Raw genomic sequence first — 27,913 nt, 5'->3', positions numbered from 1 at the left:
CTTCCCCTGCTTTTGGCACATGATGGCACAGTGGGCCCAGTAGGCCCATTTTTTGCCCTCCCCAGGCTCCAGACGCTTTCTAGGAGCCTGGGGAGGGTGAAAACAGCCTTCCCACCGCCCCGGAGGCCCTCTGGAGGCCCGAAACAGCCCATTTCCTGACTTCCAGTGGGCCTGGAAGGCCCAAAAAGCAGTTGGCTGGCGCACGTATGCCCGCTGGAGCTGAGCAATGCTCGCATTCCCAAAGATACGGCTCTGCATGCCACCTGTGGCACATGCGCCATTGGTTCGCCATCACGGCTCTATATTAATGCCATCATTCCTTGCTTTGCTTTGGCCATTTCTTATTTTCAAAACCTCGTACAAAAATGCGCCTTTGCTTTTAGGTTTGGGACTCCTTCTCACAACTCGTGTTGGGAGAGGTTAAAACTAATTAAATCAACCTTTGGAGAATAACTGGACAGCCTTTAAAGCTTATCCTAATTTAAACAGGGACCTAATTCATAAACTAAGCAGGGCTGAAAAACACAAGGTCTTACCGCAACCTTGAGGTGGAAGAATGAAATATGCCTTGCACAAAATAGACGTAATAAATTCAGTTGGAAACAAAGAGGCAAATATATATATATTCACGTGTAACAGAAGGTCATTTAGATCACAAAGTGGAATGTCGGAAGGGCAACAATTTTTATATACGTTTGTTTCCATTTTTACCTCAGCTTTTGACACACCGTTTCCCTCAACAGGAGCAAGGATTCAACGGGGGAATTTGCAGCTCGCGTCGTCTCGCACAATCGAGCGAAAATAAATATTTTCATGGCTTACTAGAGCAATTTTGCTTTGGGGGAAAGGAAGGCAGATCACACGGAGATAACGGAACGGTTTTTTTCCCCCCGTTACACCTGCCTCATTAGTGAAAGTCAATCAAACCTTTTCATTGAACATGTCAAATTTGTACCCTTCGCTGAAGGGAGGACACCTTTTTATCCAAGTTGAGGCCTCGGGACCGAGACCAAAAATGTGCCACCAGAAAAAAGTCACTGGAGAGCGAAAACATCTAACGAATAGAAATATCTTTAAAATATTTAAAATTTAATAATAAGACAGGTAGCTTAGGTAAAAGAGGAGCTGCTCACTTCTCTGAGATGGGGTAAATTCACATGTCTAAAGCATCCATTTCTTAATTTTCACGGTGGACTAGGAGTTCATATTTGGACACTATAATCATTATAATCTACAGAGTGGTGCGGTGGCCTAGAGGTGGAGTTCTCGCCTCACAGTCCGGAGGTTGTGAGTTCGATCCTAGATAGAGGCAGATATTTCTCTCTCTGGGCACACTGAGAATATATCTGCTGAACAAAACTCCACATTGGCGACAGGAAGGGCATCCGGCCAGTAAAAACTCAGCTCCACTCAGTTGCCCACACTCTACCTCGCACAGGATTATGGGTTATTAAAAGATGATGAATCATTATAATCTACAACGCTTCTGGTTTTTCAAAGGAAACAAAAGCCTTTTTTTTTTTTTTTGCTGCCAAAAAACTAAAAACCTGGATTTGACGTATTAAAAGAGGATATCAATCCTAACTTTTTCTGCATTGCGGTTTTACACTTGTAGGATAATATTCCCCCTGAGGCCCTCATTTATGATGAGTTTTGAAGCGTGGAGCCTGGATTTGAGTATGAACTCCCTGAAACGCCGTCTTCAAATCTGCTGAAACTTTATTAAACAAGCCCAAAGTTTGGTTTCTGTGCTGTGGTTCCCCTACAAATGGGAAAGGAAGAAGTTTTTGTGTGGCCTCTAAAAAGTTTCTGAGGTGAAAATCTCTTAATTTTTCCTGCTTGATTCCAGCAGATCCTTGGCTTCGTTGATTTTGGTTGCCAGATATGGAGATCCACCTTAGAAGGACAAAAACGAGAGAAATCAGAGAAGAAATCAGATGCTGGAACCTAACCTAATAATACTATGGTTATTAGTTGTGGCAAAGAGATTTTATATACAGGTAGTCCTCGATTTACGGCCACAATTGAGCCCAGAATTTAGTGTTGCTAAAAACCAAGGATCCCACAGATATAATTCCTCAGTTGTAAAGAAATAAAAAGACAAGGCTCCAGAGCAGGGGTGGATTCTAATTTTTTTTACTACCGGTTCTGTGGGCGTGGCTTATTTTGTGGGTGTGGCTTGGAAGTCATGTGACTAGGTGGGCGTGGCTAGCTGGTCAGAGTCATTTCTGGAAGGTCCTCGCACTTACGACCAGTCCTCGCACTTATGACCCGACTCATTTGTTTGCTTTTAACACTGATCAGCTGTAGGGCGGCCCTTTGAAGTCCCGCGGCAAGAGTTTAAACAGTTTTTTTTCCCTCTAGTCATCAGCTGGGACTCAGGAGGCAGCAATAGATTGGGGGTGGGGCCAAATAAAAGGTAAGAATAACGTGGGTGGGGGGAGAGGGCGGGGGGGGGAGAACCAGTTCGGTGACGTCATATTGTCACCGCTACCGGCTCGGCTGAACCGGACAAAACCAGGAGGAACCCATCACTGCTCCAGAGATATTAAATCTAATCAGCAAAATCCACTCTCTGCATCCTACATTGTACTTAACTGGAAGACAGCCTCTTTAAAACAACTAAACATAAGTCCCTCACTCAGCCCAGGAGATCTCACAGTATCTAAGCCTGCCACATTAAGCCAGAGTGGCATTATTTAGATCATCGTTTAATGAAACTCATCATTGTTTACATCCAAATTGATTTTCGTCTGTGCCTGCACCAAGCCCAACTCATACAAAACTCCCAATAATGTCATTTATTAAATCAGTACCATCGGCAAAATGCACCTTTCACCCTAATGAGGTCAGAATTAATTTTATATTCCTGAAATGAAAAGGAACAGACAATAAATCTGTCAGCCCGATATGAAAAAAAACAAACCTTCACTCCCCCCCTTTTTCGGGCTTTTTAAATACTGAGTAACTCTCACCCATCTGTTGTTTCGAAGTGCAGAGTACATCAATGAACATATGGTCTTCCTTTTCAACCAGCTGTAGTGTAGTTAAAGTTATAATAAGAGCTTTTGGGGGAGGGGAGATCTGTTTGCATTAAAAACTTGGCTCATTAAAGCATCTGTGACAAGCTATAGAGTCCTTCGCAGCACTAAAAACTAATACAAATTTGTCATTTTATAACACATTTCTCCAAAAAAAATAAAAAAAAAATAAATCTCCCCCTTATTTATGGCTGTAAAGATTCTGCTCAAATAAACTACATTATTTTTCCAAACCTAAGTTTGATGTATCCAATTCTGGAAATTCGGTACCTGACAGCTACCCTGTTTCCCCGAAAATAAGACCCAACTGGAAAATAAGCCCTAGCATGATTTTTCAGGATGCTCGTAATATAAGCCCTACCCACAAAATAAGCCCCAGTTAAGATTGTCAGCCAGATGGATGCATTTAGTACCGTATTTCCCCCAAAATAAGACCTAACCAGAAAATAAACCCTAATGTGTCTTTTGGAGCAAAAATTAATATAAGACCCGGTCTTATTTTCGGGGAAACACGGTAGTTATGGCTACGATTTTGTAAATGACCCAAAAGACAGCCATTTTTAACTTAGAAGGCTAAATCTGTTTTATTCAAGCATTTTACGCAAATGTTTTAAGGTTTGCTTTGAAATGGGGTGCATTTCAAGAGAGAGAGAGAGAGAGAAATGGGGTGCATTTCAAGAGAGAGGGGGGGGGTTGGATGTCACCGAGCCAACAAATATTGATTGAAACACAAAACATACCTTTATCTGGGTGGTTCAGAATCATGATTTTCCGGTGAGCATTTCTAATCTTGGCCTTGCCAGCAGATGGACTGTAAAATATATATTTAGAGCGCTTAGCATAAATCAGGAGTCTTGCCAGCGGAAAACTAGCAAATTTGCATTGCTTCAGAAAACATACAATTCTAGAGGTCTTTGCCATCTGGTGGTGAAAGAGAGTACTACACCTTTCAAGAATTTTTTTTTTAAAAAAAAACTTGGGTGAATAGAATAGAATAGAATAGAATAGAATAGAATAGAATAGAATAGAATAGAATAGAATAGAGAATGGAATGGAATATTTGGGATATTTTAATAGTCAACTGCACAATAGGGAAATTTCTATGTGCTCCATTTTTTTCTTGAAGTATCATAATTTCTGTGTTACATTTAAATCTGTGTACATTTTAAATACTATCAGAGTTAATATTCTAAATTAATATATAAAACATGTATTAACCATTTGCTCATGCTTCCTTTCTGTTTTCAACAACCTCTTTGGCCGAAAAAATGCTTTTAATTTTTTTTTTTAAAAAAAGCCTCTGATGTTCACGCAACTCAGCTGGGATCATCAGAGGCTTTTAAAAGCATTTTAGAAAAAATGCTTTTAAAAGCCTCTGATAATGCCAGCTGAGTTGCCTGATCATCAGAGGCTTTTAAAAGAAAAAAAAGCCTCTGCCGATCAGGCAACTCAGCTGGGATCGTCAGAGCCTTTTAAAAGCATTTTTTTACAACCTCTTCGCCAAATTTCAGATTTCACCACTGGTTTAAACGCCATCGTTTTATTTTGTAACATACCTTGAATAACCGATCCAAAAGACACTGTATAAAAAGATGCAAATTTAACTGTGCAGGTGGTTCTCGACTTTACAACTACAATTGAGCTCAATCCTTCCCCTTGCTAAGCGAGACAGTTGTGGAATTAGCTTTGCCCCATTTTACGACCTTCCTTGCCACGGTCATTAAAGCTAATCACTGCCGTTGTTAAGGTGAGTAACACAGTTGTTGAGTTACTCTGGCTTCTCCATTGACTTGGCTTGTTAGAAGGTTGCAAAAGGGGGTCTCGTGACACCTCCCCCCCCCCCAGGACACTATGACCGTCATAAATAGAGTCAGTTGCCAAGCATCTGAATTTTGATCACCTGACCCCAGCGATGAGGCAATGGTTATAAGTGTGAAAAATGACCGTAAATTCAATTCTTTCATTGCCGCTATAACTTTAAACAGCCACTAAATGAAATGAATGTCAAGGACCGCCTGTGATCCCTTTTCCATCTTCAATTCCTCTTGTACCTGCTTCAATGCTACTATTTTATTTTGTGGCATATCTTGAATAACAGGTTCAAAAGACACTGTATAAAAAGACACAAACTTAACTGGCTTTCCAAAGTGCAGGAGGACAGCTATAAAATGGCATTTATTTTTCGAAGGCCCCAGAGCTGTCGAGCAGCGGTTAAATTCCGCACTGGTATCTCTTTCAGATAAATCTTCTTTTCAAGGCAAAAGGTTTACCTCCTGGTATTTAACTCCAGACAAGTTGGCAAGAGTGTATAAAGGTATTTCACATGAAAGGTTGGAAATGCAAATGTAGAGAAGGAAGGGACCTTTTATCATTTATGGTGGACGTGTGATAAAGCAAAGAAATATTGGGAGTATAAGGATGCATATCCTAATGCAGAAAATTCCTAAAGTGAACATAAAGAGAAAACCAGAGACTTTTCTTTTGGGCTTCATGGAAAAAATATAATATATGTGGGTATGTACACATTTATTTATTTAGTTATTTATTTAGCCATGTTTATGCAGTGTAAGAGCCTTGGTGGCGCAGCAGACTAATGCGCTGTTAAGTAACACCGGCTGCCTGCAATTACTGCGAGTTCGAATCTCACCAGGCTCAAGGTTGACTCAGCCTTCCATCCTTCCGAGGTAGGTAAAATGAGGACCCGGATTGTGGGGGCAATAAGCTGACTTTGTATATATATAAAAAAAGAACACCGCTTAGGAGGGCCCAAAAGCCCTACTAAGCAGGTATATACAAAAGTATGAAGGCTGTTGCTTAACGCATTGTAAGCCGCCCTCAGTCTCCAGAGAAAGGATGGCATATAAATCCAACCAATAAATAAATAAATAAATAAAATTGGAGATGGTGACCCTTTAAGAGCTGTATGCACTGAAATTTCATGTTTAACGTATGCCAATTAGTGTACATTCAAAGTGACAATAAAGTTATTCTATTCCTATTCCTGTATAGTCAAGGCTCTGGTTTTCCCAGTTGCAATGGATGGTTGGGAAAGTTGGACCATAAGAAAGGTTGGGCGCTAAAGAATGGAGGCCTTTGAACTCTGGTGCTGGAGAAGACTCCTGCGAGTCCCTTGGACTGCAAGGCCATCCAACCGGTCAGTCCTAGAGGAGATCCACCCTGACTGCTCTTTAGAAGGCCAGATCCTGAAGAGGAAACTCAAAGACTTTGGCCACTTAATGAGAAGGAAGGACTCCCTGGAGAAGAGCCTAATGTTGGGAACGATGGAGGGCAAAAGAAGAAGGGGACGGCAGAGAACGAGGTGGCTGGATGGAGTCATGGAAGCAGTCGGCGTGAACTTAAGTGGACTCCAGAGAATGGTAGAGGACAGGAAGGCCTGGAGGAACGTGGTCCATGGGGCTGTGATGGGTCGGACAAGACTTTGCAACTAACAACAACAAAATTCCTATTCCTATTCCTATTCCTATTTCTATTCCATTCCATTTCATTCCATTCCATTTTATATTCTACATTCTACATTCTAAATATTCTGTTCTATTCTGTTCTGTTCTGTTCTGTTCTGTTCTGTTCTGTTCTGTTCTGTTCTGTTCTGTTCTGTTCTATTCTATTCTATTCTATTCTATTCTATTCTATTCTATTCTATTCTATTCTACTATTTAATTTCTATTCTATTCTATTCTATTCTATTCTATTCTACTCTACTCTACTCTACTCTACTCTACTCTTCATTCCAATATTCTACTCAACTCAACTCTACTCTAGTCTAGTCTATCCTAAAAGACTTTGAAAAAAATTGGAACTTTGATGTTATATATGTTGACAGTAGAAGATTACTTTATGCACAAAAATGGAAGGACATTTTGATCCCCAAAACGGACGAAGGGCTGCAGAAGATGAAGTTGGCAGAGTTGAACTAAATTGGCTGCTTTGATCCAAGAAAGAAAAATATAAATACTTTTATTCCTACTTGGAAACCGCTTCTGGACTTTGTGCTTGAGGTGGGGAAAAAAATTGAAATGTTGATTTTGGGTTTGACCGATTAGATAGATTTACGGTTCTAAAAACTAAAAAATAGTTTTAAACTATTATGTCAAATTAAAAAGTTGAGCTTTGATGTTATTATCTTATTCTCCTGCACCAAAGGGAGTCAGAAGTCAATGCCTTTTCTTACTTTCTCCCCCTTCTTTTCCACGCTTTTTCCTTCCCTATTTTTCCTACTATTTGCTATTTGCATTTTTTGTATGTTACAAGATAAACTAATAAAAATCGTTTCATTTAAAAAAAAAAAAAAGACAAAAGGCTTACCTTATGCCTAAAATAAGACTAGCTTCCCGAACATTCATTTTCGATTCGAATCCGCCTTTGTAATACGAAGAAACGGTCTGTGAACAAAATAAAAGGGGAATTTTAGAGGGAACACAAGAGCATCAAAACCATCACAAGGATAGAATTCTGCTCCGAAGCAACGAAATGGCGGTTCCAGAATAATAATCAGAAACCACCACGTTCTGCAGAAAGAAGCAGGAAGCCTAGATTTATATTTGGAAAAAGCAGCCGAGTTAAAAATTAAATAACTTTACCTGGAGCGGCGTGTCCTCCAATCTCCAAGTTGGCCATCTGGGGCTGCTAATTAGGTTGGTTTTTTTAAATAATAAAAAAAAAGCCCCAAAACAACATAGACGAAAGTTTGCATCCTGCCGTCTGCCTTCGGCAAAGGGAGGCAGAAACAGGACGTGGGAATAACCACAAAAGAATATTTTATTTGACCCATGGCAGCAGGTATTGGAAAAGAGGGAGCAGCCTATTTAAAGTATCTACACCAGGGAGTCCTTGGCTTACAATTGTAACTGAGACCGGAAATCTTGTCATTAAGTGTGTGTGTGTGTGTGTGTGTGTGTGTGTGTGTGTGTGTGTGTGTGTGTATTTATTTAACTTATATCCCATCATATCTTTACTGGTTATCTAGCAGAGACAATAAAATATTCCATTCATTTTCTATTCCATTCTTCATTCCTCTTATCCTATCCTATCCTATTCCATTCCATATTTTCTGTCCTGTTCTGTCCTGTCGTCCTGTCCTGTCGTCCTGTCCTGTCCTGTCGTCCTGTCCTATCCTATCCTATCCTATCCTATCCTATTCTATTTTGTATATTCTCCTATCCCATCCCATCCTATCCTATCCTATAATCTGGGAAAACCCCATTCAGGAATCAGAGAGTAAAAGAGAAATGTTCATTTTCTTCCTTTTTTCCCACTTCTTGGCTGGGTGGGAAAAAGACTATAGAGTCTCTTATACGATAAAATCCCAATTTTTACCGAGCACTTAGGAGAAACAGGTGTCCATTAATAACCCATGAAATGTGATTTTTTTTTTTTACATAATTAACTTAATTTACATTATGCGGTAATTGATGTAATTTAGTCGGTGGCGTCCCTTTGTTCATTTGTGAAATTACACAATTGCGGGAGTAGTGTAAATGGCCACAAATGAAGTTAACGACGATAATTAGGGAATTATGCAGAGGGTGAAGTCCGTGCTGAGATGTCGTCCTTCTCGCCCAAAACCCTCCGAGTTTCACTGTGCAGGGAGTCCTTGACTTACAACACTTCATTTAGTGACCGTTCAAAGTTACAACGGCCCTGAAAAGGGGGACTTACGACCATTTTTCGCACTTAATGACCTTTCCAGCATCCTTAGGGTCACGTGATCAAAATCCGGAGTCTTGGCAACTGACTCATATTTATGACGGGATCACGTGATCCCTTTTTGCAACCTTCTGACAAGCAAAGTCAACAAGGGAGCCAGATTCACTCAACGACCATGTTACTCGTTTAGCGACTTTGGTGATTCGCTTAACAACTGCGGCAAGAGAGGTCGTAAAATGGGTAAAACTCACTTAGCAAATGTCTTGCTTAATAACAGAAAATTTGGGCTCCGTTGCGGTCGTAACTTGAGGACTATCTGTTAAATTGTAAACGATTCCTGTTTTTTTCATCTGGGGCTGCTTGGGTCTTTCGGTGAAGAAGCAAAGAATATAAATAGAAATAAATGGGCAATACACCCAGGTAGTCCTTGACTTATGACCACAATGGAGCACAAATTTTATGTCGCTAAGTGAGACGTGTGAGTTTCGCCCCTTTTATTTTAGTACCTTTCTTGCCACCGTTAAGTGAACGATTGTTAAGTTAGTCACATGGTCGTTAAGTGAATCTGGCTTCGCCACTGACTCGTCAGAAGGTCACTAAAGGGTATCACCTGACCCCGGGACACTGCAACCATCATAAACTTGAGTCAGTTGCCAAGCACCTGGATTTTGATCATGTGACCAAGGGGATGATGCAACGGTCGTGAGAAAAATGCTCATAAGTCAAACAGTCACTAAATGAATGATTGTATGGAAACAATCCTTCCATCCTCCACCATCCAGTCAGAGCTGAAGAAGCTTCTTGGATGAGAAGCGAAACCTCTTCAAAGAACAACCAGAAAATCCAGTTGCCTCTTGAAAAAGCACCTTTGGGACAACATATGACCTGGATGACTGAGAATCTCCATAGACGTTGTCTATGCAGATCTGTACATTGGGGAAACAAAACAGCCACTTCATAAACGCGTGGCGCAACATAGGAGAACAAACCCATCAGGACTAGATTCAACAGTCCATCTGCATTTGAAAGACCAAGGTCACTCTTTGGAAGACAGCAAAGTCCACATTTTGCACAGAGAGGACTGCCGGTTTGAAAGAGGGGTCAAAGAGGCCATCTAGCTCAAAACTGAACATCCCTCTCTCGACAGAGGGGGAGGGATATGGCATCATCTATCTCCAGTCTACAACACAGTCCTTTCAGCAGTTCCAAGAAGGCTCCACACTCATTTGCACTATTCAGGTGACCTTGAGGACACAGATAAACTTCCAAGTGGCCTCAATGATCCTCTAAAATGATGCAAATGACCAGCTGTCTGCAAGGAGTATAAATCCTTCCATTCCCCACCATTCAATCAGAGTTGAAGAAGCTTCTTGGATGAGAAGCGAAACATCTTCAAAGAAAAACCAGAAAGTCCAGTTGCCTCTTGAAAAAAACACTTTTGGGACAACCATGACCTGGACGACTGAGAATCTCCATAGACATTGTCTATGCCAAGGGTGGGCAACTTTGGCCCTTTTACAACCTGTGGACTTCAACTCCCAGAATTCCTGAGGCAGCCAAGCTGGCTCAGGAATTCTGGGAGTTGAAGTCCACAGGTCATAAAGGGGCCATATTTGCCCACTCCTGGTCTATGCAGATTTGTACATTGGGGAAACAAAACAGCCACTTCAAAAACGCGTGGCGCAACATAGAGAACAAACCTATCAGGATTAGTTTCAGCGATTCATCTGCTGAAGGTTGCAAAATGTGATCACACAATCCTGGGACACTGCAACGGTCATAAGTACTAGTCAGTTGCCAAGCCTCTGAATTTAGATCACGTGAATATGGGGGAATGCTACAACCGCCATAAGTGTGACAATCGATCATAATCCATCAATTGTGGCCGCTATCGCAAATCGATCCTAAGTAGCTTTATTTTCAGTGCCGTAGTAACTTCGAGAGGTCACTAAACGAGCTGTTCTAAGTCGAGGACTACCTGCATTTTCAAGGGAGGAAAATATGTTATTTATGGATCTGCAACTGGATTTTTTTTTTTTTTTTTTTTAGTTTAGCTGTAAATTAGTTTGATTTAGGAATAAACACCAGTTTCTTTAGAATTGATTCCAAATTTTAGCCATTTGGAGAGACAAGACCCATCGGCCATTTGCCACCTTAAAAAGAAAATAAAGAAATATAGTAGCATTAAAAAAAAATAAGGGCTGTGGACGGCGTTTTCTTTCCTGCTGACACCCTGAATCCCCATCATTTTTGAGGATGTTATACCTGCCTCGGGCAAAAACCAAGAGAGATCTTTCTTTAATTTTTAAAAAGCTCACAGCTGGCGCATCGGCCTTCTTTCAAAGGAGGAAATCTAAGCTGCTTGGATAAGGGCTTCTCCAAATTAGTGTCCATCAAAGAAAATGCTAATTTGACAAATCCCAAGTGACTTTCTCCATTTTTTTATTTTTTATTTTTTTTGCTCCGTGTCCAGAAAGAGCGAACTTTGAGGGTCAACCGGCCACTCATAAATTTAAGAACAGGAAGCGGTTTGGATAAAATTGATTTTGTGGCCAGGAATTAATAACCGCGAGAGCTGCAAGAGTGACATCTGTCCCAAGTACTTTTGGGGTTGAGGTCTAATAATGAGAAGCTGCAGAGCAAGCGAAATAATAAAACAAGATAAATAAATAAAGCTAAGGAGACTGCCACAAAGAAGGGAGGGTCAATTTATTCTCCAAAGCACCTGAGGGCAAGAGAAGAAGCCACGGATGGAAACGGATCAGGGAGAGAAGCAACCTGGAATTAAGGAGGAATTTCCTGACGGTGAGGACGATTAACCAGTGGGACATATTATGGGTGCTCCAACACTGGAGATTTTTAAGAAGAGTTTGGACAGCCATTTGTGCAGAATGGTGTAGAGCAGTGATGGCTAACCCTTTTGCCATCATGTGCCAGGAGTGGAGGGTGGGTGGGTAGGGGTCACGCGCGTGCCCATACCCATAATTCTATGCGCCCTGCCCCTGCGCATGTGCGAGTGACATTCCCCCCCACTCCTGGCACATGATGGCACGGTAGGCCCATTTTTCGCTCTCCCTAGCCTCCAAAGCCTTTCTAGGAGTCTGGGGAGGGCAAAAACTGCCTTCCCCACCCCCCGCAAGCCCTCCAGAGGCAGAAAGTTGGCAAACGGGCCATTTTCCACCTCCGGAGGGCCTCCGGAAGGGTGGGGAAGCCGTTTTTGCCCTCCCCAGACTCCTAGAAAGGCTCTGGAGGCTGGGGAGAGAGAAAAACAGGCCATCCCCACTAACTCCCGAGGTCCTCCGGAGGCAGGAAACAGCCTCTTTCCCTACTTCTGGTGGGCCCAGAAGGCCCGAAAATCAGCTGGCGGAGCTGAGCTCAGATGCCCACTGATAGGGTAGCCACTTGTGCCACGCATGCCATAGGTTCGCCATCACAGATGTAGGGTCTCCTGCTTGAGCAGGGGGTTGGACTGGAAGACCTCCAAGGCCCCTTCCAATTCCGTTGTCCTATTATAAGTGAAATGTTGTGACCCCACCTGACCCATCTCAAGACCCATCACAAGACCTTCACCTGAGATGACCTCCCATCACAAGACCCATATTTGACGTGACCACACCTGACCCATCTCAAGGCCCATCTCAAGACCCTCGTGTGATGTGACCTCCCCATCACAAGACCACACAAAGCCCTTATAAACAGAGGAACACTGTCACCCCTTAAACTCTGCTGAAGATGTTACCTAGGCTGGTAACGAAATGTTCGGAAACCGACCCACAAGCTCGGAGAAGGAACCTCCACCCTCATTTATCTTCCCAGTCAAAGTCACACTGTGAACTGCTTCTCAACTGCTTCTCAACTGTTCTGACCCAGCTCCCCAAACACGACAAACCCTCTGAAGTGAACTCAAAGATTCCTTTATTAAGAGCGCCGGCAGCCCCGGCAAGAAATTTCTCTCTCACTGTAGGCTAACAAGTCTGTCTGGCAGGGCGAAGAATAGTTGTCTTCCACATCTATTCATCTCCGTCCTCTGCCTTTCATCCCCAGAGCTAGGGAGGGGCTTCACTAGCAGCGGTGGCTCTTCCGTCCCAAGGACCGGCCCATAGATTTCCACTGCTCTCCTCTCCTCTGCCTTCTGTGCATCTGCATGTCAGGCACTGGACCCAGCTGTTCCTCCTCTTCCTCATCAGCCACCTCCGGACTTGGGGGCTGTTGACTCTCCATCTGAGGGCTGATGGATGGCCCAGTCTCTCTCTCTCTCTCTCTCTCTCTCTCTCTCTCTCTCTCTCTCTCTCTCTCAGCACCTTCGCATTTACCAATATAATAAGAAACTAATTTTAGTTTAACGTTTTTGAGAGCTACAGCTACCGCCTACAGAATCGAGTGGGAGGTAAAAACAGGCAGTGTTCCATCAAACCCATGCTCGGGGTTGCTAAACTCTCGGCCAGACCCACTCATTCGAAACAGAAATAGGCAGGGGATAGATAATAGAAGGGTATGTGGGGTAATTGTTGTTGTTTTTGTATATATATGAAAAATCCGTGTATATAAAAGCTGGGGAGTGGGAGTGGAGCGAATGGAAGAGGAGAGGAATAAAAGGAAAGGAGCAGGCCAGCCGAGCGGAGGGAGATTAGGCAGACACAAAGAGATGAACGAGAGAGTGGGGGCGGATTTAGGTCAGAGACAAATAGGATTTTAATAATAGATGGAGCTGGGGAGCTTCTGCCTCGCACCAGAGCCAACAGGAGAGGCCGGCCTCGCTTTTCGCGCCCTCCCCAGCTCCTCCAGCATGAGTAAGTTGCACAGCAAGCAGATCCTAATATATATACCATATAAGACTCTGTCTTGTATTTTTTGAACCCCGAAATAAGCACTTGTGTGTATGTATGTATATGTATGTGTGTGTGTGTGTGTGTGTAGCTATAGCTATAGTTTGTTTGTTTGATTGATTGATTGATTGATTGATTGGTTCGATTTATATGCCGTCCTTTTCCGGAGACTCAGGGCGGCTTACAATGCGTTAAGCAATAGCCTTCATACTTTTGTATATACCTGCTTAGTAGGGCTTTTGGCCCTATATGTCACTAGATGAACTGTTATAACTCAAGGACTAATTGTATATATCATATATCTGTATATACCTGTAAGTGTGTGTGTATTTATGAAGCTCTGCACAACAGTAGGGTAGGGTAGGGTAAGGTAGTGTAGAATGGAACAGAATGACAGAGTTGGAAGGGACCTTGGAGGTCTTCTAGTCCAACCCCCTGCTTAGACAGGAAACCCTACTCCACTTCACACAAATGGTTGTCCAACATCTTCTTAAAAATCTCCGGTGTTGGAGCACCCACAACTTCTGGTGGCAAGTTGTTCCACTGGTTAACTGTTCTCACTGTTGGGAAGTTTCTCCTCAATTCCAGGTTGCTTCTCTCCTTGATTGGTTTCCATCCGTTGCTTCTTGCCTTGCCTTCTGATGCTTTGGAAAATAAATTGACCCCCTCTTCTTTGGGGCAGCCCCTGAGATATTGGAAGACTGCTATCATGTCTCCCCCAATCCTTCTTTTCATTAAACTAGACATACCCAATTCCAACTCTATGAAGAAGTGTGTTTCCCCCACCTTCTAACGTTATGAAAGATGATCTAAGATTTCAACTTACAGTAGCTGAAATGTTCCTTGCTACCTGGGAGAAGATTTCTTCTAAAGGTTTCCGGAGTTGGAACGCGTAACGACCTATAAAATATTGAAACCAAAGGCAACTTAACATCTGTATATCTGCTATAGAGAAGTATATGCAGCACTAGCACTTTCGGCCAGAAAACCGAGTATTTAATTTTATTTCCCCCGCATTTTATTAGCTGTTGCCCTTTTTTTTGATTTAGACGGTTTCCCCGGCGGCTGGTTTTGGAGTCTGGCCCAGTCCAGCAGGAGGAAAAATTGGCAGGTGAAATCGGTCTTCATTTTTACAGCGTTATAGGGGGAAAAAAAATCTCTTTTTCAGAAAATACTTGCTTGTCAAAAAAATATTACGCTGGTATTAAACCAAGGGCGAAATGTAAAATTTGTTACTTACTTACTTATTTATTTATTTACTACCGGTTCTGTGGGAGTGGCTTGGTGGGGGGGGTAATGTGACTGGGTGGGCGTGGCCTACTTTAAAAAAAAAAAACTTTTCAAAGCATTTTTTCTAATGCTTTGAAAAGCCTCTCTGCCGATCAGGCAACTCAGTTGGGATCGTCAGAGACTTTTCAAAGCATTTTTTTTACCACCTCTTCGGCCAAGAGGTTGCAGAAAAAAAATGCTTTGAAAAGCCTCTGACGATCCCAGCTGAGCCACGCAGTCATCAGAGGCTTTTTTTTTTTTTTTAACTTTTAAAAGCATTTTTTCGTCGGAAGAGGTTGTAGATTTTTGCTACCGATTCTCCGAACCACCCGCCGCCATCGCTACCGGATCGAGCGATCCGGTCCGAACTGGGAGCATTTCACCCCTGTATTAAACTCTTTTTAATGTCTGGGTCTCTTTCTTCCAAATCCATCTCTTTCAGGAAGTTCACAGAAAGCAAACGTTGGGCGTTAACTTATTTCAAGAAAAAATAAGGGCAGGAATCTCAGGTTTTTACAACAGGTTCGTTTAGTGACCGTCCGAAGTTGCAACGGCGCAGAAAAAAAGGGACTTCTGGCCGTTTTTCACACTTGTGACCGTGGAGGCGCCTAGCGTGGTCATGGGATCAAAACTCAGCCGCTTGGGAACATGACTCGTACTTATGACGGTCGCAGCCTCCCGGGGTCACGTGATCCCCTTTTGCGACCTTTTGACGAGCCAAGTCAATGGGCAAGCCAGATTCGTTTAACAACCGTGTGACTAACTTAACAACGGCAGAAGATTCACTTAAGGAATATGGTAAGAAAAGTCTTGCTGCAAGAATTTTGGGCTCAATTATGGTCGTACGTCGAGAGCTGCCTCTACATTATTGGTCAAAATTGTGGAAACCTTTTGGGAAAAGTGTATTTTCTAAAACTAGCTAATAACACCACTTTTTTTGGGAGTAGTACCATAAAATTATATAACGGTGGAAAGATAATTTAATCAAGAATGTAATGCAATAACTTTTAGGAAGGATTTGCTATTAGAACAGCAGTTACAGTAGATAGAATAAAAGTGAAACACGTAGAAAAAATGAGATATACAAAAATGATCACCATAGAAAAAACGAGATATACAAAAATGATCACCATGTCAGTTAATCCTTAGTTGGGTAACCTTTAGCATGAATTGCGACCTTATAACATCTTCCCATGGAGTGAACCAAGTCTTTGAGTTCTGCAGCTATTATCATGTGAAACCAAGATGGAATGATGGCTTCTATTAACTGGGTTTTATTGCTGGGTCGCATCTGACTAACCAGTTTCTTTAGTCGGAAAATCCATAGATTTTCCATTGGGTGAAGGTCTGGGCTATTCCCAGGCCATTCATTCCAGCAGTGGAATAGGATTACCTTGAAACTCCAAAAAAAAAAAGTGGTGTTATTAGCCGTCAAATCTCAAAAATACACTTTTCCCAAAAGGTTTCCACAATTTTGGCCACTACTGTATTTAGGTCAAAGCCCAGATAAGATCATTGTGTCAATTCGGGAATGGTTTTGTTTTGTTTTTTCAATTTACTGCCAAACAATACTGTAACAGGAGGCTGTGACTTGGGAGGATTTAAAATCCCTCTAGCAATCAAGAAATGATTCAAAATTAAAGTTGTTCCCGATTACATCTCCAATCAGCAGGCCACACAATACAGCCACCAGAAACCAGAGTCAACTCAAAGGAAAGTTTACTTTTTTAATATACCGGTGGATTGGTAATCTCACTGGGTATAAAAGGTAGCATTCCTGATCTTTTTTTCTTTTTTGCTTAATAACTTGCATTACGTTAACATACGGCATATTATTCTGAAGCGTATTTATACTAACCTCCAAAAGCAACCACTGCGATGCCCAGGCCAACTCCGATGACAGATTTGGCCTATTTTAAAAAAAAAAAAAAAAAGGAAGAAATTTAGCGATTTGACACGAATATCCTGGAGAAAAAATGGAAACGTCACTGTTTGCACAATGATTCAGACACAATTTTTCAAATTAAAAAAAAAAAAAACTTCAGATGCCGACAATAAAAATTTGGACTTCTAATTCGACTGCGTTGGGAATTATGACGCCTTTGAGCTCAAGGTTAACCAAAACTCAACGAAAGCTTTTGGAAAAAGTCAAAGGGATGTCTTGGTTTCAGATGGTGCTGTAAGGTTAGGGCTTCTGAGCATGTGGCAAAAGGCCACGAGAAAGCCTCTGCTTGCAGCTGGTGAGAAGGACCTGTGAAAAATGTGTATGTGTGTGTGTGTGTGTGTGTGTGTATATCTATCTGTCTGTCTGTCATCTATCCATTCTATCTATCTATCCATCCATCCATCCATCCACCCACCTCTATCTATCTATCAATCTATCTATCAATCTATCCATCCATCCACCCACACACATCTATCTTTCCATCCATCCATCCATCCATCCATCCATCCATCCACATCTATCTATCTATCCATTCTGTCTATCCATCCATCCATCTACCTATCATCTATCTATCTATCCATCCATCCACCCCTATCTATTTATCCATCCATCCATCCATCCATCCATCATCTATCATCTATCTATCTATCTATCTATCTATCTATCTACCTACCTACCCATCCATCCATCCATCCATCCATCCATCCATCCATCCATCCTAATATTTCATGTCTGTTTATGTTTATCCTATTTCTCTCTCTCTCTTTAATTTATGTCTAATCTTTCTATCAATCTCTCTAATCTGTCTATCTAATCTGTCTATCTATCTATCCATCCATCATCCATCTCTAAAATCTTTCAATCTATTTCTAATCTTTCTATCTATCTATATCTATGTATCTATCTGTCTGTTTGTCTGTCTATCTAATCTCTCTCTCATCTATCTTCTAATCTATCATGTTTGTTTATCCATTATCTATCTATCTATCTATCTATCTATCTATCTATCTATCTATCTATCTATCTAATCTCTCAATCTCTCTCATCTATCTTCTAATCTATCATATCTGTCTGTTTATCCATTGTCTACCTGCCTGCCTGCCTGCCTGTCTGTCTCTGTCTGTCCGTCTATCTATCTATCTATCTATCTATCTATCTATCTATCTATCTATCTATCCCTCCTTCCCTCCCTCCCTCCCTCCCTCCCTCCATCCATCCATCCAATATATGCGCGGTCCCTCTCAACAAAGGCAACTCTGAACCAACCTGAATGCCAACATATGGATGCATAAAAACCACCACAACAAATGAACTCAAACCGAGTCCTGAAGGCAGCGCCAGTTGATTCCACAGTGCTAAACGGAGGTGCTGCACATTATTCAGAGGCTGCTTTCGTTCTTACAGAACTGCCATTAATATTCCTAAGAGCCCAGCTGATGCGCCACTTCAAGTGATTACAGTTCACTGTCGGAATTCTTGTCATGTTTTGCCTTGTTCCAAGAGGCCCAACTCCTCATTCTCGAGAATAATTCTTTCCACTTGTACAGCATCTTTAATCTGAGCCTCTTGAAAGAAGTTTACAAACATTAATTCTCACAATACAAGACACACAGTAATTAGGCTGCTCATTCCGTTAATGGGGGAAGGTGATGTTTGTTGCTCTTGCTTGCCCATGTAAGACGCACTCCCAAAATGAGAGAGAGATCCGTGGTTTTCATACACAGAGCGAAAGGGATGATCTATCTGTATAGTCATCGGAAGAAACTGGCCTATTATGGCCAAGCAGATGTTCTTCAAGTCACTCAAACCAGTAAACGTGTTTTCTAAAAATTATATCAAAAACGGAGTGATGGGAACAAAGTAGGTGCATATTTTTCTCGAACCCCCCACCCCCAAATCACATTTTAAAAATCCAACTTACTTTGCTTGCACGAATCAAATGGCACAAAAGTTTGGCACATTTTAAAACGCACAAAACATACACATTTTAATACCCCCTCCCATTTCTCCTTACCCATAGTCCTGAAAGCTGCTTAAAAAACAATTGCAATTGTGAAATGTCAAGTTTCCCCAGAAAAGTTATGTTAGCTGTGAAAATATCTACAGACCCCTGGCATCCTGGACATCAACTGTTTCAACTCCTACCCTCAAAACGACGCTATAGAGCACTGCACACCAGAACAACGAGACACAAGGACAGTTTTTTCCCCCGAATGCCATCACTCTGCTAAACAAATAATTCCCTCAACACTGTCAAACTATTTACTAAGTCTGCACTACTATTAATCTTCTCATCATTCCCACCACCCATCTCCTCCCACTTATGACTGTATGACTGTAACTTTGTTGCTTGTATCAATGGTACCCTATGACTATCATTAAGTGTTGTACCTTATGATTCTTGATGAACGTATCTTTTCTTTCATGTATACTGAGAGCATATGCACCAAGACAAATTCCTTGTGTGTCCAATCACACTTGGCCAATAAAGAATTCTGTTCTGTTCTGTTCTGTTCTGTTCTGTTCTGTTCTGTCCTGTCCTGTCCTGTCCTGTCCTGTCCTGTCCTGTCCTGTCCTATCCTATCCTATCCTATCCTATCCTATCCTATTCTATTCTATTCTATTCCAGAGTACATAGTAGCTTATGATTCTTGATGAACATATCTATTCTTTTATGTACACTGAGAGCATATGCACCAAGACAAATTCCTTGTGTGTCCAATCACACTTGGCCAATAAAGGATTCTATTCTATTCTATTCTATTCTATTCTATTCTATTCTATTCTATTCTATTCTATTCTATTCTATTCTATTCTATTCTATTCTATATTAAGTGATTCACTTCAGTCTGGCCTCCTATCTGGTTAAGGAATAAAAATATTATAATCTTATAATTATAAAAATATTATAATATTATAATATTATCCCAAATTCAGACCAGAACAGTCTGAATAGTGGGAAAATTTAACAGCCCTTTTCTCCTTGATCAATGTTTCAAACTTGGCAACTTGAAAATAGGTGACCCTCGTAGCTGAGGAATTCTGGGAGTTGAAGTCCACAGATCTTAAAATGGCCAAGGTTGAAAACCTAGATCATCCAGCATCTTTGAATAGCATGGGATGTTTTGTTTAGGTATTAGAGGGCAAAGACCAAGAACATGACGTGGAAGGTAGAGACGTCCTTCCTGAAAGAAAAAATTATTTAAAACTCCATTCTATCTTCGTAGTCTTTGACTTCCAGGATGGACTTCAACCCCCACAATTCCACAGCCAGAATAAAAGAATGACAGAGTTGGAAGGGACCTTGGAGGTCTTCTAGTCCAACCCCATAATCAAGTCACAGAGAATCATAAAACTGGAAGGGACGTTGGGGGTCTCCCTGTCCAACCCCTTGCCCAAGTCAGAAGACCTCATGCCATCCTGGTCAAATGATTGTCCAATTTATTTCTAAAAAAACTTCCAGTGATGGCGCACCCACAACTTCTGGGGGCAAGCTCATGATCTCCCAGTTTCTAGTATGATGCTTTAACCACTACACCAAACTAGTTCTCTATGGAGATTCTTTCTTTGTTTTTCTTCTCAACCAAGAAACTTCCTCAGTTCTGGAGAACTGCTCTCTAGAACTGAAGAAGCTTTTGTTGTGGCCCGCCAGTGACCAGCAGAGCTGTCAGCAGATTCGGACAGTGAGGAGGTTGGGGAGGAACGTGGGCCGGTCCTGGAGTCTGGGGAATGCTCGGACGAGGGCTCTGAGTCGGAGGCAGAGAGGGGGCCAAGGCCATCTGGTAGTTCTTTGCTGCCTCCGGAGTCTCTGGAGTTTGACATCAGTGAGGCAGAAGAACAGCGGGAGCCTCTTCCCAGTGTGCGCATGCCAGGAAACAGGAACAATTAAGGAAACAGGGTCGACTTGGGAGTAAGGCTTGGAGATGATTGGCCCCTCCCATAAGACATAAAAGAGGAGTGAACAGGATGTGAGCTTTTGCAGGAAGCAATTAGTTCATCTGGTTGGGAAAAGCTCTGGAAAAGCTCTGTTTGACTCTGTGCTAAGTTTGGCCTTGACCTGCGTGTGGCAATTAGTTCTCTGGCAGAGTTCCAAGGGAGATAAGGTGGGTGTTTGTAAACACTCCCCTGAAATACTGTTTGAGAAGCCTTCCGGACTGGGAATGACAATAATTCACAGCCATATGAATAAAGGAAGCTTGCCGGGACTAAGATTGTGCTGTCTACTTTCTAAGGAAGCCTAGGTCAGAACAGCTCCTTGGATGAGAAGCAAAACGTCTTCAAAGTAAAACGAAGTCCAGCTGCCTTTTGAAAAAGCCCTTTTGGGGTAGCTCTCTAGGATAACTTTTTAGGGAGCACTGACAACTCTCCCTCTCAAATTGCAAATGTCCAGGAATTGCCTTTTGAAAGGCAATAGAAAAAGATGCACCCATTTGCTTTATACAATTAAGAAGCCCAGAGGTGGGTGTCAATTATTTTTTACTAACGGTTCTAGGGCGTGGCTTGGTGGGCATGGTTTGGTGGGCGTGGCAGGGGGAAGATACTGTAAAATCTCCATTCCCACCCCACTCCAGGGGAAGGATGCTGTAAAATCCCCATTTCCTCCCAATTAGCTGGGACTCGGGAGGCAGAGAATAGATGGCTAATCGGCCAGTCAGAGGTGGTATTTACCGGTTCTCCAAACTACTCAAAATTTCCTCTACCGGTTCTCCAGAACTGGTCAGAACCTGCTGAAACCCACCTCTGAAGAAGCCCCTTACTACTAAAAAAAAAAAAAGTGGATTAACATTGTATTGATGCACGGCTAATCATTTTCAAAACTTTGTATGCCTTCCTCTAATGCATTCATAAAATCTGCATTCCCCGTATTTTAATTGGGGACTGGCATTTTCATTAGACGATTCCTTACAAATTATTCTGGCACAACAGTAAATTAGCACAGAAAACCTCTCTGAGATATCACCGTAACGAAGAAACTTCCCTATAGGGTGAAAACAAACAAGCATTTTATTCCATCATTTCGAATGAAGCTCTTTTCCTAATATTAAAAAAAAGAAAAGAAAAAAAATTAAGTAGGCCAATGGAAAAACTGCAATAGGATTTGTTTTGTTTCTTTGTTTAAAAGTGGTGATGTAAGAATTCATTGATGTGTTTTCAGAAATATAAAAATAAAAATAATATTTAGCATTACCGACAGAAGACATACATTTAAGTGTGGTGGCAATTATCCCCAAAAGCTCTTGAGAAATTTACATGAAACGCGTACAGTTATTATGGCAGCAAATGCTGACAGCTTCGAGGTCCCTTTAAATTTTTCCAAAGCCTTTTTTTTCCCCCTCGAAACACTTGACTAAACTTGCAAAATTGGCTTGCCGGAGACATAAATAATGTGCGTCCTGTATAAAATAACCACGCTATGCGAAATTGCCTGTAAGTCTCCATAAACAACCTCAATTAGAAGCTATGAGGGCAAAGGAAAGGACACCGGATTTCTAAGGTTTAAAGGGGAAAAGGAAACAGAAAAAAAAAAGAAAAAAAAAACCCACCAGACAGCATTAAACTCAGAACTGGGCACATAAATGAATCTTTTTCCATCTCCATGGCCTGTCTGCTGATGCTTCCCTGAGGAGCTGATAGCACAAACTAAAAAAAATAGAAGATAAAATAAAACCAAGGACATGGAATGGCTCTCAGATTCTTCTGCAACAGTCCTGTTTGCAAATAATTCTCAGTCCGAGCTCTGCTTCAGGTGGCATCAAGGATGCAACAGTGAGTTTTCTTCTCCATGCTCACTTTCTGGATTTCTAGTTTAATTTATTTGGCTAGGATCCAAAATGTCTCGGGAACAAATGATCTGGAAATTCGGGGCCTGGCTGAATTGTTACTGGATCCGTTAACGAATGCCGGAGCAATAAAAGAAAATGTTTTAGCCAATGGGGAAAGACGAATAACAAGCTTTTTTTTTTTTTTTTGCAAATTCTCATAAGAAACTTAACGTCAATATTAAACTAATTCCAGGAGGAATGGAAAGTAGTGTAGGAAGAAAAAAAACCCGGTCCGATTCCAAGCTGGGAGAAAGATGCTGGAAATAAAGAGCCTGGTGGCGCAGCAGACTAATAGCCTGTTATTAACATCCAGCTGCCTGTAATTACTGCAAGTTCGAATCCCGCCAGGCTCAAGGTTGACTCAGCCTTCCATCCTTTCTAAGGTAGGTAAATTGAGGACCCGGTTTGTGGGGGCAATAAGCTGACTTTGTACAAATATACAAAAGGATGAAGGCTATTGCTGAGCACATTGTAAGCCGCCCTGAGTCTCTGGAGAAGGGCGGCATATAAATCAAATTAAAATAAAAAAATAAAAAAATTAAAAAATGCAAGGAAAGGCGGCCTCATTTTATTTGGATGCCAGAAACTTCAGGGGCAGCTGCATGTTTCTGGGGTGGCTGACACAACAGCGTTGAGAGTAAGCGAGCTTTTATATGTTCTTTGTGGTTGAGTTGCCTGTTCGTTGTGAAATGTACTTTGACCTGTGCTTGAGTGTGCCTTTTTAATATTCTAATTATCATTGCCTGACACCCACCCCCTTTGTGGCTAGGAGGTCATGCCCTGGCCTTGGAGTTGGGTGCGGGGATGTAGAGTTTAGGAGTCTTTGTTTTCCTACTTTTTAATTTAATTTAATTGTTAATGTGATTCACTTAACAACTGTGGCAAGGAAAGTTGTAAAATAGGACAAGCTCACTTCACAAGTGTTTCACTTAGCAACCTAAATTTTGGGCTCAGTTGTGGTCGTAACTCGAGGACCGCCTGTACCGATTCATTTAAAAACATTAAATTTGACAGGGGATAAGAGAGGTTTTTTTATCAATCTTGGCCATTCCAAGAGGCGTGGACTTCAACTCCCAGAATTCCTCAGGCAACCTGGGGAATTCTGGGAGTTGAAGTCCACACATCTTAAAAATTGCCAAGGTTGAAAACACTGGATGAAGAACAAAAAAAAGATTGAGAAAGTTGGAGAGACAGGATGAAATCCTTGGAAAAGAGAGAGGCAACAGGTTTGAAGGAGAAAAGACAGGGTGGAAAGCCTTTAGTTAGTAGATGTAGTAGAAGCAATAGGCATAGAAAAAGCAATTGTTGGAATAGGAAAGTATACAAAAATGTTGATGTAAACTAGATGTAACTACAACTTTCCTTTCCCAACCGCAATGATTCACTTAGCAACGGTGGCAAGAAAGGTCGTAAAATGGGACAAAACTCACTTAACAAGTTTTTCACTTGGCAACATAAGTTCTGGGCTCCATTGAGGTCGTAAGTCGAGGACAGCCTGTATTTAGGACGCTCTACAGCTGTCACTACAGCCCCATTTGGAAGGGGAATTAGAGCCGAGGTGGCGCAGTGGTTAGAGTGCAGTACTGCAGGCTACTTCTGCTGACTGCCGGCTGCCTGCAGTTCAGCAGTTCAAATCTCACCAGGCTCAAGGTTGACTCAGCCTTCCATCCTTCTGAGGTGGGTAAAATGAGGAGCCAGATTGTTGGGGGGCAAGAGGCTGACTCTGTAAACTGCTTAGAGAGGGCTGTAAAAGCACTATGAAGCGGTATATAAGTCTAAATGCTATTGCTATTAGAACTGGTCTCCTACTTCCCACCCAATCTTCATAAGGTTTCCTACATTTTTGGTGGAAAACAATAAAATAATTATGCAAAGTTTAGAATAGGCTTGACGTATTTTGAAAGACGTGCCTCTTGAAAGTTCATATTTACAAAAAATGAAAATCTAATACATATGCACTTTAATCCCACTTCTCAATCATCATCTTGGTGAGGATTAGGATAGACCGGTTTTTCTCAATGCAGGGAATTCTGGGAGTTGAAGTCCACAGGTCTTAAAGCTGCCAAGGTTGAGAAATGCTGGGATAGACAGATCCTGCTAATCCAGCAAACAGCTTAAAAAGATTTTACAGGCATCTGAAGGATTAACCCATTTTTAATCATTAATTTTTCTGTGGATTGGAATTTATCACACCAGGTCTTTTTTCTTTTTCTTTTTTTGCTATCCTTGCAATAAATTAAGAGGACAATCTCTCTGGAAACTAAAAAAACAAAGTACAGACGTCTCTAGCAAACAATGCAAAATTTCCAGCAAAATCAGAAGCAACTTCTCCATGATTAAGAGAAAAAAAAATGGCAGGGCAAAGGAGGAGAAATAAAATTAATTAAGTTGTTTCTACTAAGTTATTTCAGATGATGCTCGTTTTAACCGGATGTTCAAATGTTACATCACAGACAACATTCAATTCAATCTCTTGACACAAAATTCCTTAGGCATATATAAATTGAAGCTTTTTACCCCCTGCTTGAAATAGGACTGGAGAAGGAAGGGAGGGAGGGAGGGAGGGAGGGAGGGAGGAAGAAAGAAAGAAGAAAGAAAAAGATGGAGGGAGGGAGGGAGGGAGGGAAGATGAAAGAAAGAAGAAAGAAGAAAGAAGGGAAGGAAGGAAGGAGGGAGGGAGGGAGGGAGGAGAAAAAAGAAGAAAGAAAAAGATGGAGGGAGGGAGGGATGAAAGAAAGAAGAAAGAAGGGAAGGAAGGAGGGAGGGAGGGAGGGAGGGAGGGAGGAGGAAAAAGAAGAAAGAAAAAGATGGAGGGAGGGATGAAAGAAAGAAGAAAGAAAGGAAGGAAGGAAAGAAGGAAGGAAGGAAGGAAGGAAGGGTCAAATCTAATCAACTCACAGCAGACGTTTAATCCCAGAGACTACACAGATATAGTTCAGCGCTTTTTATAAACAGTACAATTTTGCAATGTCTTCTCCTATAAAATGATTTTTTTTTTCGACATCCCAATCAAGCCTCCGCAACCGGTGAAGTATATCTGACCCTGTTTTGCTTTCTGGGGACCAGTCAAACTTGTCAATTGTTATAACTTCTTTAATAAAAGAAAGTTAGATAAAGACACTAGGAAAGGAAACCAATATCCATACAATGGGTTCTTGTACGTGTAAAGTTTAATACAACACTTCAGTGACCGTATTGCCTTATAATTGTTTATACTTGATCTATATGCCAGCAGAGGTAACTCAAAAGCGGCGTAGTTATCATCCACAAATACAGAAATGGTCACACCACCGTTGGGAATGTTTTTTCAATTTCTCAATCTGGGCATCACCTGGTGGTCTCCCATCCACCTTTCAACCAGATCTGATCCTGACTTTGCTTCTCTTTAAAAAAAAAAAAAAAAAGGCCCAATACACTAAATCTAAAATATTTAAATCATACTATTATCTCCTGGGGACCTTCATAAGAAGATAACTCTTATTTATTAATAGAAGAATTCTGCTTTGGTTCAGCACCAAGATTCCATTGAGAAAGAAACGAAGCCCTCTGCGCATGCGCTAAAGCAAGCGCTCTGCCAGCCCGTTGCCCGGCGCCAACACGCAGCCTCCAAGCCGCTTCAGAGACACGACTGCGCATGCTCAAAAGAGACCGGCAACTGTCACGCTTTAAACGATAGGCCGGTTCTCTCTTCGTACGGCAACCCCCGACACTGACCAGCCCGTAGTTGATGTCCGGCCCTCGGCCGCTGCCGCCGCCGCCACCGCCGCTACGGGCTACGTACTCCGCGTAGCGAAGAGACTCCGTGGAACTCCCGGCCCTCTCCATCGTAGTTAGCCCGAAGGGAGGAAAGGAAAAAAAAAAACTCAGAGAGACCTACGGAAGATCAGAAAGGACAAAATTTATGACCCTGCGAAAGTCTCGCTACGATTTCGGGCGTTCTCTGCCTTGGAACGCGATTTTGCCCGATGATATCGCTCATGCGCAGTAGCAGCAAGCGAAGCTGGACGTGATTTAGAATGCCAGGAACTATTCCCTTTCCTTATGACGTCTGTTGCAGAGACTGATTTGTTTAGATTCTATTTCTATTTAGATTAATTTAAATTAAATGGGTAATTTAATTGGCTTTAAGACAACACATTCCAAACTTTAGAATGTGTTGTCTTAAAACCAATTAAATTACCCGTTTAAATTAATATAAATTACCAACACCAGTTAAAAACACCAATTACGTTAACAATATTTTATACGTATTCTTGTCTGTAATATGGGTTTGAGCCCCATTAAATGTAAATGAATGTTTTAAGACACATTTGTAATCATTCTAATCCATTTGCCCAGGATGGTTGATTCTAAGCACAGTTGGACAATCACCCAGATATTCATGAATACATCAAATGGATATTCATATCCAATTTCATGTATTCATAATCATGTTTATACTTATATTTGTTTGACTAAATAAATAAATAAATAAATAAAATATAAAAAGATAAATGATAGATAGATAGATAGATAGATAGATAGATAGATAGATAGATAAAGGTAAAGGTTCCCCTCGCACATACATGCTAGTTGTTCCTGACTCTAGGGGGCAGTGCTCATCTCTGTTTCAAAGCCGAAGAGCCAGTGCTGTCCGAAGAAGTCTCATGGTCATGTGGCCGGCATGACTCAGTGCCAGGATTGCCTACGCTCAATATTGGAAACAGCCATGGTCATACAAAAGATCATGAACTGCGCAGAAATGGACAAATTAACGCTGAGTTTAAAAGATAAAGAGACATCGATATTTTACAGTGTGTGGGAACAGTGGTGTAACTGGATAGAACGGAGATAGATTGAAGGTAGATAGTTACTAAGTACAAGTAATTGATAAAATAAGAATGTAAATACGCACAATCTAATTTTTGTAAATAATGCACAAATTATTGTCACAAGAAAAACACCTCAATTAGCTGTTGTTGAGTGAAATAATTTTTTATATTTTTAATGTAATAAAAGTTTAATAAAGTGTTTATTAAAAAATAAAAAGAAGAAGAGAATGGACAGCTTCCAAGGTCCCTTCTGACTCTATTATTCTATTCTATTTTCCAAGTTCCATATTTGTTTGTTTGTTTGTTTTTGCTTAAATTTATATGCCACCCTTCTCCGGAGACTCAGGGCAGCTTACAATGCGTTAAGCAATAGCCTTCATACTTTTGTATATATTTTATACAAAGTCAGCTTATTGCCCCCACAATCTGGGTCCTCATTTCACCTACCTTTGAAAGGATGGAAGGCTGAATCAGTCTTGAAGCCTGGTAAGATTCAAACTCGCAGTAATTGCAAGCAGCAGATGTTAATAACAGT

At 41.4% G+C, this 27,913-nt stretch overlaps 1 protein-coding gene across 1 annotated transcript; it reads right to left on the bottom strand.

The window, feature by feature from the left end:
• Window positions 1–609: 609 nt before the first annotated feature.
• DNAJC15 (DnaJ heat shock protein family (Hsp40) member C15) lies at window positions 610–26,531 on the bottom strand. The gene is made up of 6 exons (XM_087895595.1): window positions 26,282–26,531; window positions 16,659–16,710; window positions 14,358–14,431; window positions 7,365–7,441; window positions 3,782–3,852; window positions 610–1,896 (listed from the first exon to the last, which is right to left on the bottom strand). Exons 1-6 carry the CDS (start codon window positions 26,390–26,392, stop codon window positions 1,826–1,828), a joined length of 456 nt encoding a protein of 151 aa, XP_087751721.1. The 5' UTR covers window positions 26,393–26,531; the 3' UTR covers window positions 610–1,825.
• Window positions 26,532–27,913: the final 1,382 nt, after the last annotated feature.

The sequence above is a fragment of the Pantherophis guttatus genome, chromosome 5 (genome assembly GCF_059756535.1).
Source record: "Pantherophis guttatus breed Tessera chromosome 5, ASM5975653v1, whole genome shotgun sequence".
NCBI lineage: Eukaryota > Metazoa > Chordata > Lepidosauria > Squamata > Colubridae > Pantherophis > Pantherophis guttatus.
The sequence above is the reverse complement of the archived record's forward strand: the minus strand, read 5'-3'. Positions and strand labels throughout refer to the sequence as shown.